The 15,292-nt window shown below is 50.6% G+C and overlaps 1 protein-coding gene across 2 annotated transcripts in view; it reads left to right on the top strand.

Annotated features, from left to right (window-relative positions):
* Nucleotides 1-13,870, top strand: part of HHAT (hedgehog acyltransferase) — a 367,555-nt gene extending 353,685 nt beyond the window's left edge. For both annotated transcript variants that reach the window (XM_018060771.1, XM_018060770.1), the window contains one exon: nucleotides 12,877-13,870. In XM_018060771.1, the coding sequence (XP_017916260.1) occupies nucleotides 12,877-12,968 (92 nt within the window). In that variant the 3' untranslated portion in view covers nucleotides 12,969-13,870. The remainder of the gene's footprint in view (nucleotides 1-12,876) is intronic.

Raw genomic sequence — 15,292 nt, 5'->3', positions numbered from 1 at the left:
CTTCCATGTGTTGTTACCATCTCTTCTTGATCTCTTCAGCGTCTACTAGGTCTCTCACCATTTTTATCCCTTATTGTGCCCATCGTTGGGTGAAATGCTCCCTTGATGCTTCCAGCTTTCCTGAAGAGATCTCTAGTTCCCCTTCCATTGTTTCCTTCTATTATTAAGCACTGCCCGTTGAAGAAGGCTGCCTTGTCTCTTGTAGCTGCTTTTTGGAACTCTGCATTTAATTGGATGTACGTTTCCCTCTCTCTCTTGCTTTTCACTTCTCTTCGTTCTTCCGCGATTGGTAGAGCCTCCTCAGACAACCACTCTGCCTTCTTGCTTTTCTTTTCCTTTGGGATGGTTTTGTTCGCTGCCTCCTGTACAATATTACGGACCTCTCTCCATAGCTCTTCAGGCGCGCTGTTAACTAGATCTAGTCCCGTCAATCTATTCGTTACCTCGACTGCGAAATCATACGGGAATTGATTGAAGTCATACCTGGCTGGCCTGTTGTTTTTCCTGGTTTTCTTTACTTTAAGCCTGAATTTTGCTAGGAGAAGCTGATGATCTGAACCGCAGTCAGCTCCAGGTCTTGTTTTTGCTGACTGTATACAGCTTCTCCATCTTCACCTACAAAGAATGTAATCAATTCAGTTTTGGTATGGACCATTTGGCAGGAGAAAAATGACAAACCTAGACAGTGTGTTGAAAAGCAGAGACGTTACTCTGCTGACAAAGATCTGCATAGTAAAGGCTATGGTCTTCCCAGAGGTCACGTATGGTTATCAGAGCCAGACCATAAAGAAGGCAGAACGCCAAAGAATTGATGCCCTTGAACTGTGGTGCTGGAGAAGACTCCTAAAAGTCCGTTGGACTGCAAGGAAATCAAAGCAGCCAATCTTAAGGGTGATAAACCCTGAATATTAACTAAAAGGACTGATACTGAAGCTGAAGCTCCAGTATTTTGGTCATCGGACGCGAACAGCTGACTCATTGGAAAAGTCCCTGATTCTGGGAAAGATTGAGGGCAGAAGGAGAAGAGGGTGTCAGAGAATGAGATGATTGAATGGCATCATTGATGCAATGAACTTGAGCTTGGCCAAACTCCGGGAGATGGTGATGAACAGGGATGCCTGGCATGCTGCAGTACATGGGGTCGCAAAGAGTTGGACATGACTGAGTGACTGAAGAGTAACAATCTCTAAGGACTGGAAGGGGCCTTGAAGTGGGGGGTCATCTGGTTTCATCTCCCATCCAAGGCACCACCCTCTGAATGCTATCAGGGATGGGAATCCAGGGAGGGGAGTGTGTGACTGTTACAGGCTCCTTTGGGTCGTAGCCAAAAATCTGCCCCTAACTTCCATCTCTTGGCTCCAGTTCTATCTTCTGGGGTGACTTAGGACAAATCTAATTAATTCTCTATGTGGCCCCGTGGCCTTTTTCCAGGCTAAACTTTAACTTATTAGCATGCCTACCCCGAGGAGCCCTTCCAGACCCTCCTTGAAGTGGCTTCTGCATGACAGAGTCTTTTGTAAAATATGGTGCCTAGAATGGGTCCGCTTTGCCTGAGTCGACATTCACACGTGGGTACTTTCTCTTACTCTCAGGCCGAACGCTCATCTCCTCCGCCAGCCCCTGGTGGCCACGTGGCCTGAGGTGACGGCACCAGTGACCAGGGCTACTGCGCTTCCCCCACGCTCCCGTAGGACGTGACCTTGCACTCCCGTGGCCTTGCACCCCCTGCAAAGGAAGAGCAGCTGTGTGTGGGTGGGGCTGCTCGATGCATCTCTGCCCACCGTCAGCAGCACCCCGGGTCTCCAGGGTGTGTGGGTTTGACGGGAGGGGCCCTATGGGATCTTTCTGTGTGTCTTTTCCCTCCTTGGAACAGCGACCTAAGAGCTCTTGCCCTGTTCCGTGGAAGCGCTGATGCCTCTTTAGCTGAGCGGAGCCCTGGGCTCCCTCAGACCATAGCTGGCCATTCCTAGGGCCGTCTTCACTTGCTGTCGGGACTGCCCAGGTGCTCCATGTTCCTGCAAGGTGAGCAGGCTGCCGCCCGCCCCCGCCCCAAGCCGGCTGGCCGGGTGTGGAACCGTCGACCCCGCCACCAACAGCGCAGGCCCAGAGCTTGGGCGCCCGTCTCGCCTCTTTTCCCCACAGCCCTCCTCACACGAGCAATGCCTTTCCCAAATACCGTTTATGAATATTGCGGCTGCATCGTTTCCGAGCTCATCTTGGAGCTGTTTTGTGCTTTGGGCTTCTGTCAGTTCCTTTAAAAAAAAGTTGATACAGGTGCTTTACAATGTTACGTTAGTTTCTGTTGTACAACCTCGTGAATCATTTGCATGTGTACATATATCTGCTCTCTCTTGGGCCTCCCTCCCACCTCCTCCATCCTCCCCTCTTTAGGTCATCACAGAGCACTAAGCTGAGCCCTGAGGCCTTACAGTAGCTTCCTGCTAGCTCTCGGCTTCATCCATAGTAGTGCATGTATGTCAGTCCCTTTTGAAGAAGGCAAGAGGCAGTTCCAGTGGTTAAAGTCAGCATTAGAGACGATGGCTTAAGTGGTAAAGAATCCACCTGCAACGCAGGAGATGCAGGTTCAATCCCTGGATTGGCGAAGATTCCCCTGGAGAAGGAAATGGCCACCCAGTCCAGTATCCTATATGGAAAGTCCCATGGACAGCAGAGCCTGGTGTGGGCTATAGTTCATAGGGTTGCAAAAAGTTGGACACAATTGAGCACGCACACACAATGAGACCATACCCGTGGGCTCAGAACCCATAGAGAGAAACTGCATCCTGGCCACCAACAGCGCCCCAGGCACAGCCAGCCTGCCTCTGACCAGGCAGGGGGAGCAGGCACAGCCCCAGGATGAGAAGCAGCAGCCACTCAGGACGGTGTGCAGACAAGCTCTTGGCTCCATGGCACCCCCTGTGCTCAGTCGGATTCCCCCCTCAGCGTGGAGATGAGCACAGCCCACAGTGAGTGGGAGCAGTGAGGTGAGAACAGAGCTGGCTCTGCCAGGCAGGAACAGTTCCTCCCCTTCCCCTGGGGTGGCTGGCGTGTCTAACCTGTGGTGGCGTCCAAGAACTCCGGGAGAGACGCTGCTGTCTCCGCCAGGAGCTTGGTTGTATCATTGCGTTCTTTGCTGAGAAATTGAAGTAATTTGGAGTCGTTTACCTAGCAACAGCTTTAGGAAAAGAACATGTCAGAGAGATGTGCTGACATCACCCTTTCAGAGGTGCATGTGGTGGGGGTGCCATGTCTTCTCTCCCTTTCCAGCTCCCCTGCTACATTCCTTTCGTGGTGACAGGAAGCAGGAAGCAGGATGACTGGGGCGGCCTTCCTGACCCACTGTCCTTTGTAAACGTCTAGGTGTTCTCAGCCAGTCCCTGCCAGGCGCCCCTTCTCCTGGACGCACACGCACAAGTGGAGATGATGCTTCAGCTGTGGGCACTTCTGTCCATTGGCTGCATGGCCCACGGCGGGGGAAATAGAGGCCAGATGTGCATACCTAGGGTTTCTTGATTGGGGATTTTGCAACAAGTGTCATTTTTGATTAGGGATTTGAGAGTCTTGTGACTGAGTACTCACAAGGAATACTCACATGTATGTTTATTCAGTGACCGTTCTAACCATGGGCGCCCTGGTCCCAGGGACTTGGGAGGAAAGGAGCCGGTTCATGGTCTCAGACTTGCATCTGAGAGATGCCGTCCGGAAGAGGCATCTCCTCATGGTCTGTCCTGCCTTTGCTGCCTTCCCGGGACGGGGATGCACAGAGGGTCCTGAGCGCGTCCCGGGATGAAGGGCTTCAGCTGCCGGCGAGTTTCTCTGCCTGCAGAGTGGCCCTCCCCTGCCCACTGCCCATTGCCGTCCTGCTTCCAAAGCTAGCCTGTTCTATATTTGCAGGTGCTTCTCTTCTCTTCTCCAGAGTCTCTGTGATTCCAGAGAACAGTGCCAGGCTGCCACCCCGTGCCGTGGTTCCCAGACCACCACTGTCCCGTGTGTGCATATTTGGATGAGAAGGACAAACAAAACCGTCTAAGCTCAGCTGTCTCCATCCTAGCGCCATGTCAGCTTACTCGCGTCAGCCCATTGTCCTGGTGATCCAGGTGTTGAGACTCTTGTCTCTGTCCTCTGTTTCCCAGAGCGGGAGCCGTAGAGCCAAATCTCGAGGGTAGATGGGCAGTTGGGGGCCCTGAGTGTGCTTTTAGCCTCTGTGAGCCTATTTTCACAGGCCTCAGATGAAGCTCCATGTGACGCATGTCCAGGCCGCCTGTCTAAATGCTGCGCACATGGTCAGTGCTTCATAAATGCCCGGGCTGGGGGGCGGTCTGGGGGCTTCCCTGATGGTCCCATGGCTAAGACTCTGCACTTCCACTGTAGGACACGCAGGTTCGGCCCCTGGTTGCGGAACTAAGATGCCACATGTGATGCCACGGTCAAAAAAAGAAAGACTGTCAAACCGTCTTAAAAACTGCCCGCGTGGGTGAGTGGTTTTCCGGGCCTGGTGGCAGGGAGCCTGCCCCTCACTGTCCCCACCCCTTTGTTTTTGGGAGGCAGCTTCCAGGAGTGCGTGTGCTGAGCTGTCTCCACTGTGTTACATAGCATGGTTGTGAGTCAAGGATAAACAGTAGCCCGAAATAGGCTGTTTAAATTAAAAAAGAAAGGGACACGTTAAGGAAGAGAAGCAGCTAGGGAGTGTGGTCCTACCGGGCAGCGTCTGGCCCTGGCGGCCAGAGTGGAGATCCTGGCAGCGGTGGCAGGGACGGGCTTCTGGCAGGCGGGCCCCCACTCATCTGGTTCTGGACAGAGAACATGTATGTTTTCTTGGCACCTCTTTCCACCTGCACTGTCAGGATAAGAAGCAGCTCCGGTTTGTTCTCCCCACGTGCTCAATTTCACGTGAAATGATTCTGCTTTATGGAAGCGAGTGCTTCATGAAGTGCCCGCCCGCGGGGCCTGGGCTGGGAGGTGGGCAGGATGCAAACCACAGCGCAGGTTGGCTTCATCAGGATATGATACTGAGTGTGAACAGCGTGATTTGTTAAGGACCGCTGTCTGTGCCAGTTAAAGTGTGCACAGCGCACCCAGCAAACGACTCCTGTTCGGGACGGCAGGAAGGCCCCCAGGGCAGTCAGAGTTGCCCCTTCCTTCCTCTCTGTCTCCCTGCTGGGTGCCCTGTGGAGGCTCAGCCCATGACCAGGATCAAATACCTGTGGCTCTATGTTAACAAAAGACCATCCAGGCACTGGGAGCATGCGCCTCAGTGGCCCCGGTCTGAATTAACAGTTGCCGTGACAAGGCATGCAAACATGTTCCTCCAGGCTTATTCTCCCCATTACACAGATGGAGAGACTGAGGAGCCCCGGGAGAGGCGGTGACCAAGCAGCTTAGTGACCGTGATACCTGAAAATACGAGCCTGCTGCTTCCTGTTTCCTTAGCACCATGAGTAGAGGGGATGAAATGAGATTTGGAGGCAGAAGAGTTAAAGGCACCAGGCCGGGAAGCGGGGCTCCGTGTGAGCCTCCCCTCCACGTGGTCCGAGGCCCTTCACCGCTTCGGAGCGCAGTCGGCCAAGCACACCTGGAGCCACACAGCCCCAGGCTCCAGGTGCCATTTGGTGACCCCTTAACTTTCAGACCTTGAGAAAGTTGCTCTGCCCCTCTGAGCCTTGGTTTCCCTTTCCATGAAGTGGGGCTAATAATTCCTCCTTGAGAGGGTGGTTGTGAGGATGTGGCATGCCTCCAGCAAAGGCCCTGGTGACCTTTAAACGCTCAGTGCTCATCTGTCCCCTTACTCAGTGTGTGAACCACCGCTGGGTCCTCTGCAGAGTCCCCCGGAACAGGGGGCCCAGAGGCTGGCCCTTGGACCAGCAGCATCCACGTCACCAGGGATCCTGGGAGAAACGCAGATCTCAGGCCTGCCCAGGTGTCCTGGATCACGACCTCTGGGGGACGGGACCGTGCATTCTAACACGCCCTCCTGGTGGTTACAGTGTGGCTCCTGTTTGAGAACCAGCCCTAGGATTTCACATGTCAGCTTTGAACAAATTAGAACCATGTCATTCTTTTTCATGAGAGGGTGTGAAAGAAGCAGTTGAGTGTTTTGTTGTGTTTTTTCGTTTTTTGTTTTTTTTTTTGAAAAACACTGAGGCCTCAAAAGCTAGGTTTGAGGCCCAAGTTTGTAAATTACATGAAGGTAAGAAATGGTTCCTCCAGCCCTGGAGTAGCAAGAGCCTGTTCTTCAGACCTCCTGTCCATATTCCCACGGGTTTGAAATCAGACCTGGCAGTTTACAGGCTTGGAAGCCTGGGCAGCTGTGGTCCTGCTGGGTATCTTTCAGTAAGGTAGCCCATGGGCAGGGAAAGGCTCCTGCCCTGTAGATTTATCAGATGAAAGCTCTCAATTGAGCTGTGAAGGAAGCTCTGAAAGTGCAGGACCATTTGATGAACTGCTCCACAATCTCTCTAGGCCGGGGCTACCGGAAATAAAGCTACCAAAACCCCTTATTATTTCTCCCCCGTCAGATCTGAGTATTGTTAAACATCAAGTGCTGTCAGGAGCGGGCTGTTTTAATGAAGACAGCACATGAAGTCCCTCTGAATAATTAATGAAATGACGGTGGCTGAAGCCAGTACCGTGGCGCAGAGTTTCCTGCTGCTTCTCAGACCCTGAGCCAGCCCCCGGGAACCAGCCTGATGTACGAGCTCGTTCTCAAAGGAAAAGAAAGCACTCAGCCTCCACTGTTCTCAGAGTAGAAAATGGCACCAAGGCAGACCAATACATATATATGTGTACACACACATAAACACGCAGGGTATGGGGCTGGGGTTCACAGTACCTACTAGACGGAAAGGCACAGGTGCAAGCCAGTCAGCTCAAAGAGATGGTGACCGAATTTGAGGCAGTTGAACTGAGGTGGACGAGCCTAGAGCCTGTTACACAGAGTGAAGTAAGTCAGAGAAAAACAAGTATTGTTTATTAACACATTTATATGGAATCTAGGAAAATGGTACCGATGAGCCTGTTTGCAGGGCAGGAACAGAGACACAGACGTAAAAAAGAGACTTGAGGACACAGTGAGGGAAGCGGAGGGTGGGATGAACTGAGAGAGTCTCACTGAAATACACACACTACCTACCGTGTGTAAAGCAGATAGCCAGTGGGAAGCTGCTTTATGACAGGGAGCTCAGCCTGGCGCTCTGTGATGACCCAGAGGGGTGGGATGCGGAGGTGGGAGGGAGGCTCAAGTGCCGGGGCATGTATGTATACTTACAGCTGATTTCACAGTGTTGTATGGCAGAAACTAATACAACATTACAAAGAAATTATCCTCCAATTAGAAAAAGAGATGGTGGCCAAGTGCTAGGGCAGATCCTGGTGTCCCCGACAGAACCAGCTTTCCCCCCTTTCAGTGTTACAGCAGAGAACAGGTCCTGAGGGGACCCTGGGACCGGGCCTTTTCCTGTCTAGTAGAGTAGCCCTTCCATCTGTTAGCATACGGTACACAGTCTCTGTAACACACACCAACTGGCATCAGTCCCGAGGGTGCTGTCTGAGGCAGTGGGCAGGGTCAGTGAGAGGGAATATTTTCTTTGGCCTCAAAATCCATCAGTCACCGTATCCTGTGACTCTTCTGCAGCATCTCTGAGAGTCACCTCTGCATTCCATTTCTCTCTTGGGTATCCTCCAAGCCTGCCCACTCAAAAAGGCCCTCTGTGGAGGCGGGAAACCCTCAGTCTCACATCTGGGATGGTGATGTGGGATGTTGAATGTGAACCTGCATCCCAGGGATGCGGATGGATATGTTGGTGATCCTTGCTGATCGGGACCACCACATTTGTGTTCTGGGCTCCGGCCAAGGCAAGCTTGTCTGGGAAGTGAGAGCCATCTTCCTTTGTAGCATGACGGCACTCAAGATGGGAAACTCGTCTTTTCCCTGTCTTAGAATGGCTGAGAGTCAGTGGGTGACATTGCTGCTTCATGGGGCCAGAAAGTGAGAGTCTATCTGTCCAGCTGTAGGGACCCAAGAGCCAAGCAGAGAGGGTCACGATGTTCCTGACCCCTCAGGAGAACCAGCAAGGTAGTGACTGAGCACTGGGTGAGCAGGAGGGGCAGCAGGGTGTCAGAGCCTCTGGCTAGAGAACTTGCTGAGTAGATGGAGGGAGGAAGCTCTGTCCAGTTCAGTCGCTCAGTCAGGTCTGACTCTTTGCAACCTCATGGACTGCTGCACGCCGGGCCTCCCTGTCCATCACCAACTCCTGGAGCTTGCTCAAACTCGTCCGTTGAATCAGTAATGCCATCCAACCATCTCCTCTGTCGTCCCCTTCTCCTCCTGCCTTCAGTCTTTCCCAGCATCAGGGTCTTTTCCAGTGAGTCAGTTCTTTGCATCAGGTGGCCAAAGTATTGGAGTTTCAGCTTCAACATCAGTCCTTCCAATGAATATTCAGGACTGATTTCCTTTAGGATGGACTGGTTGGATCTCCTTGTTGTCCAAAGGACTCTCGGGAGTCTTCTCTAACACCACAGTTCAAAAGCATCAATTCTTCTATACTCAGCTTTCTTTATGGTCCAACTCTCACATCCATACATGACTACTGGAAAAACCAGAGCTTTGACTAGACAGACCTTTGTTGGCGGAGTAATGTCTCTGCTTTTTAATATGCTGTCTAGGTTGGTCATAGCTTTTCTTCCAAGGAGCAAGCGTCTTTTAATTTCATGGCTGACTGAACTGAACTGAACTGATAGATGATTGTAGGTAAAGCTAAAGGACAGATTCAGGTCCTTCAAACTGTTCTCCAAGCAGGATTCAACCAGACCACCTGGGCTTGGGTTGTGGTCTCTGGACCCTTTTGAGGCAATAGAGCTTCAAGCAAGAATATTAGTATAAGTGAGTAATTTCTATCTCATAGCGTTGTGCGAGTTCACCACGTTTGTGTATTCTTTGTAAACTGTATAGCAGATTGCATAGTCTTTGTAAACTACTCACGTGTGGACAGAGACTAGGGTTCTGGTTGCCTGGAAGGAAGGATGAGAAGAAAGCATTGCTGCAGTTTGCATTGCTGCAGTTTGCTCATATTCTGCTCACCAGTCATTTTCTTCTAAAATTGGTCAGCAGTGGGGTGTGGGCTTTGAAAAGACCTCGTTAGAGCCAAGATGGTGGCCACAGGCTCAGCAGTGTTGCCCGACCTTGACAGCAGAGCGAGCCTTTGATGGAGTGAGTGATAGCTCATTCAGCAGCTCAGCTAACTCCTCTCCTGTTAGGAAGGATTGGTTTCTTCCCCAGGATAGGGATAGGGATTTGTGCTGATTCAGCAGCTGAATGAATCTGTATGGATAAGAGAGTTTCTCCGGTCGTCTTTCTCAGAGGGTCCAGTAGAAGAAAGAATGATTAGGGCAGCCCAGTGTTCAGTCCCACACGCGGCCAGTTGCTCTGCTCCCAGGGAGGTGAGGGACTAAAGACTCAGCATCGTGTAAAAATGAACTGCATCTTCCTACTATTTGAATTTGAATACCTTGGGCATAGAGAGCCTAGGACATTGCAGCATAGCGCTGCAAGTCTGTGATTTGCTGATGTTCCCAAAACACCTTTAGAATGGCAAAACTTCATTGAGAAGTAATTTCTGCACAATAAAATGTATCCATTTAATGTATTTTCCCGTTGTATATACACTGAACAGCAGTCCCATAATCAAGATGCTCAACATCTTTATTACCCCCGGAGATTCCTAGAGTCCCTTTGTGGTCTGATTCTCCCTCTGCTCCAGCCCCAGGCAACCACCGACATGCTTTTTGTTACTACAAATCAGTTTGCATTTCACACAAATAGAATAATACGGCGTGTATTATTTTGTTGAGGTCTTCTTTCACTCAGGATACATATTTTATTGTGGTAAATAATATATAACATGAAAGTTACCATTTTAGTAATTTTTAGGCTACAGTTCACACCCACATTGTTATGCGGCCACCATCCATATTCAGAACAGTTTTACCCTTGCAAAACTAAAACCCTGTGGCTATTTAACACTAACTCCCCTCTCCTCTCAACCCCTGGCAACCACCATTGTGTTATCTGTCTTTGTCGATTGGACGACTCTAGGTACCTCAGATGGGTGGAAATCTTGCCGTATTTGTCCCTTTGTGCCTGGCTTATTTCATTTAGCACGTCTTCAAGGTTCATCCATGTCGTAGCCAGTGTCAGAATTCCCTTTTTACAGCTGATTAGTATTCCACTATGGATACAGACCGCACTTTGTACACCCGTTCATCGCGCAGTAGACGCTGGGCTGCGTCTACCCTTGTGCTCTTGTGAGCAGTGCTGCTGTGAACTTGGGTGTAGGACTCTGTCTTCTAGTTCTTGCTTTGAATTCTTGGGGGCATGTGTGTGGTAATTCTGTGCTTAACTTTTTGGGGAACCTCCATACTCTTTTTCCATAGTGGCTGCACCATCGTACAATGTTACTTTTTCAACAAAGTTTTGCCTTAGACTTGCTGATTATCCCTTTCCGTTCCAGAAAACCAGTTAGACATATCCTTTGACTTCCCATAGCCCTGCATGATAATGGTCTTTTCCTTCAGTATCCCGAGCCTCTGCCTTTCCAGTCCTTCATACTGATGTAATTGCTCAGAGAATGGCTCAGCCTTAATAACCTCAAGTGAAATTGCACGGCTCACTTTCTGTTAGCTACAGCCGCTCCCCTCTGTGTCCTATCCCTCGTTAGCTGAAGTTATTATGCAACCTGCCAGTATCCTGTGAGCAATCTCAGGATACAGCCGCCCACATCCTGTTAACTCCTGTTACACCCCTGCCTTGGTCCTCTTCATTGAATCTGTTGTGCTATACATCCTACGTGTATGCATGTAGCTGTAACTGTTGAATAATCTGGCCTATTCACTATCCCCCACTCTTTTGCAACCATCATCTGACATCCTATTCATAACATCTTCAGTGCTGACTCACTGTTCACTTGTTGTTAAGTCCAGGTATCAAAAGCCCACCAGGCAGCTGCACGCATCGATTCTGGGGGCCTAGCTCTGAATGTACAGTGGGTGCAGGGGCCTTAGTGTAGGATCTTTTCCTTTGAGCAGTACGGTACAGCCCACCAGTCAACAGAGAGAGTGTGTGTGTGCGCGGGCGTGCATGTGTTTGAGGATGTGGGGATAAGGGAGTCTTCCGGACACACAGGATTGGAAAGCTGGGTAAGAAGGGACAACACGGAAGAAGACTACTTACTGGGAAAGGCGGGGGGGCGAGAGGACTGCGGGATGGTATCAGTGCTCACTTGGCGGGACTGAGCCCTTTTCGATGCCACTTTTTCCACTCACAGTTGACATGTCCGGATGACCATGCGGCATAGCAGCCCTTGGCATGTCGCCAGAATGGCCACCCACCCCAGGTTCTTTTCAGTTTTATGATCCTGTGCTTATCTGAGCTCTGACAAAGGGGGCGCTCTGCCCCCAGCACGCCCCCTACACTTGGGCCAGACCTGCTTGGTTAGCAGCTGCTGCAGGTGAAGACCTCGTTCCTTCCGGTGAGCACAGAGGAAGACGTTTACGTCTAGAACAGGGCCAGGCCCACAGCAGATGCCCGTCATGTGTTGGTTGAACGCGGTGGAAGGGCGACTTGTGGAATCCGTCTTTGCCTTGTCATCACCGATCTAAACTTCTGAGGTCAGGAAAGGAGAATGGGTTCTTGGCAGCCATCTGGCACACACTGGGGTGACTGGCTGTAGGCACACATGTGTGATAAAAAGACCAATGAGCTGTGTGGACATAAGAGAGTTCCCAGGAAATCCTTTGCCTTTCTGAAACACTTTTTAAAAATGCTACCAAGCCTGTGATCGTCTTTGATTCCACGTGCTTTCCTGTATGTTGGGCCTCCCATTGTGTGGATGGAGAAGCTGAGATGGTGCTGGGGTCTCCGAGCGGACTGCGGCCGTCTCACTGCCTCTCTGCCTGGCATGCAGTGACACAAGGGGGCATTTTCAGGGCCCAGCGGTGGTCCCGACTGAACGCGCCTCTGGTCAGGGCGCCCTACACCTGTGTGCGCCTGGCAGAAGCTTCCACGCGGATGTCCCCTGACAGCCATAGGGCCAAGCACAGCTGTGCATCAGTCGCCACAGCCCAGCTTTGTATAAGTGAAACCGCTTTGTTCTCCGGCCTCCGCAGCCAGTCTCTGGCTCCCGTGTTTACCAAACACCTGCTGATGCCTCACCCTACACACAGCTGAATCCGGGGCTGCCTTCTGTACCTGAAGGCCCACCCCCACCACCTCTTCCTGCTCCCTGAGGTTACTGAGGACCAGATGTAACAGGTCCCCTGACATCTGGGTCTGAGCCACGGTGGTGACAGACTGGAGGGCCTCCAAGCGGGATGGGTCCATCTTGAGGCTGAAAAAAGTACCTGGTTGTCCTGGGCTTCTGTGTGCTTGTGGATGGTGTGCGAGTCAATGGTCAACGTATATTTTGCGATTTACTATGAGTCTCATGGACTTTTCATCTTTTTGGTTATTAAATGCTTTAGTCTTCTACATATGTATTCTTCAAAAGCTTGTCCTGTTTCTTGACATAGTTTGCGTGTGTGATAGGGCTCCCCTCATTTTATGATGACCCCTGTGGGCATGTAGGGGTCCACTTGCTGGTGGATGACCCCAGTGGGGATGTAGGGGTCCACTTGCTGGTGGATGACCCCAGTGGATGTAGGGGTCCACTTGCTGCTGTTCCAGTTTGAACACCATGAGGTGATCTAGGAGACGTGTGTCTTAATGCCTAAGCCGAGGCTCATGCTGCTTCTTAGGCTGCCTTCTCTGGTGGGGACGGTCTGCACCGGTGGGAGGTCCTGCCCCAGGCGTGTCTGACTGCTCTCCCGTCTGCCGCCCTCCTGCAGGCTGGCCGTGTGTGACCCTGTCTGTCCTGGGATGCCTGTACTGCTACGCGCACGTGGGCATTGCCTGGGCCCACACTTACTCTGGTAACTGACGGCGCCGGGCCCAGGTCCGCCCTAGTCACTGGTTTCCAGGGCACGTGCTCCACCCTCACCTCGAACCTCAAGGTAACCTCCAGGGGACCTGCTCATCTTTTGTTGAAGTCACCTCACTCCAGGACTGGAAACTTGAGCTCTCGTAACTGGGAATTTAGAGATCCTCTTCCCAGCCTCCTCCTTTGCCTATAGAGTAAGCTGGACCCCAAGCAGTAAAACGTCTTGCCTAGCTGTAGACAGTGATGTTGTGGTCCAGACCTCAGGTTCTTTCTCCTTTACCAAGAATTAGATGCAATAGACGTTTCTTGATTGAGGCATATAAATTCTGATTAGTGTTAGGCCTGTCTCCCACTGGGCAGTGTTTCTGAAACATGTTGGGTCAGTGGCATTTAAGTGACCCCTTGCCTGCTTCCTGCAGTGCAGTTTGTAGAGCCAGCTCTGAGGGTCACATGACATTCAGCTCCTCGGCAGGGGGGTGGCAAAGCCACAGCTGTGTTGCTGACTACTGGGTCCAAGGAGATCGAATATAGATGTCAGTACCCAAGGAGGGCTGCTACTTGAGTTCATCATTCATCAGGGTGATCGCCATTTGGCTGCTTGTTCCCTAGATTTGCAGGAAAGTATAAACAGAGGAGTTCCTCTACCTGACAGTTAATTATTTCCTAGTAAAGAAGTATAATTTTAAAAAAAGAAAACAAACAGGGAATAGTGTATGACAGACAGGTGCTATGGGGCAAGGCAAAGAGGGTAAAGAGGACTTCCTGTGGTCTCTCCTCTCTCCATGCAAGTCCCAGCAGCCCTCTCCCCGAGTGGGTCAGACTCAGTGGTTTATACTCAGCGGTTGATGTTGTTTGTTTTGTTTCCAATAAAATGGAGCCCTTTCTACCATACAGATACTTCATATTTTTGTAAAATTGTCTTGAATATTTTTTGAAGAAAATGTTTAAAGTTGAAACACACTTACTTAATTCTGAATTATTCACTCTTCTGGAAGGATGCTAACAGGCTGCTAATGGCCTCAAGTGGTAGATAATTCAGAATACTTCCATTTGGCTTTGCTTTTTTTTTTTTTTTTTCTTTTCTGAGGGGGTAGAGGGTAAGTGAAGCAGCTTTAAAATTTGAATCCATAGTGTACCCAATTATGGGAGAACAGAACAACATCTCAAGCACATGAATTAATTGTCATTGAGTAGAGGGTGATTGCGGACCTGGTCTGTCCCCACCATCTCCCGTTAGTCATTTGGTATTATCCTTGTGTCCTGGCTGCGGTTATTAGCTCAATGAGATTTAAACTTGCGGAGTGCAGGACCCGTCAGCTTGCTGGCGTCCTTTCTTCCCGGCCACTCTGCTTGGAGGCAAGTGGGGAGGGGACCCGATGTGGGTGGCAGAGGGTAGGCACACTCTGTGTTAGCTGCAGCAAAGGGCAGAGGCTGGAGGGGGGCAGGCAGACCAGGGCAACAGCGGCCTTGGCAGCTGGCCTGATAAAGGAGGAGGAGACATAGGCTGGCAAGTCCTTGTGCTTGGAAGTTTTCAGGAGGAGATGAGGTTGAGGAAGGGTGAGCAGTCAGATGAATACAGTAAAACTTCAGGGACTCTTAACACGAATTCAAGATTTGTAATCAGCCAGAGGTCTTTTAGCTGAAGTTTATATAGGAACAAAATCATGTGAAGATAATTGCAGGGAAATGTCTAATGTATGGGGTTCCCAGGTGGCGAAGTGGTAAAGGATCCTTCTGCCAGTGCTAGAGATGCTAAGAGATGTGTGTTCAACCCCTGGGTTGGGAAAGTCCTCTGGAGGAGGGCATGGCAACCCGCTCCAGTGTTCTTGCCTGGAGAATCCCATGGACAGAGGAGCCTGGCAGGCTACATTGCCTGGGGTTGCAGAGTCAGACACACCTGAGCATGCACACACACGCCTAATATATGTGTGTATATAAATATATAAACGGTGTATATCTATCTATGTGTTTAGTCGCTCAGTTGTGTCCAATTTTTTGTCACCCCACGAACTGTAGCCCGCCAGGCTCCTCTGTCCATGGGATTCTCCAGGCAAGAGTACTGCAGTGGGTTGCCATTGCCTTCTCCCAGGAATTGAACCCTGGTCTCCTGCATTGCAGGCAGATTCTTTACCATTTGAGCTACAGGGAAGCCCTTATAAATATAAGTAATGCAAAATATTTTCAACTCTTTGGAGATGCCATTTTTATAAAAACAAATAGGCTTATAGCCTTAATAGCCTATTAAGCTAGACTGGAAGAATAAGTGAATATATTTGAAAGTAATAATCCTGAATTTCTTTCAGCTATTGTATGATTGAGTGGTT

Source organism: Capra hircus, chromosome 16 (assembly GCF_001704415.2).
Source record: "Capra hircus breed San Clemente chromosome 16, ASM170441v1, whole genome shotgun sequence".
NCBI classification, from domain to species: Eukaryota; Metazoa; Chordata; class Mammalia; order Artiodactyla; family Bovidae; genus Capra; species Capra hircus.
The sequence above is the reverse complement of the archived record's forward strand: the minus strand, read 5'-3'. Positions and strand labels throughout refer to the sequence as shown.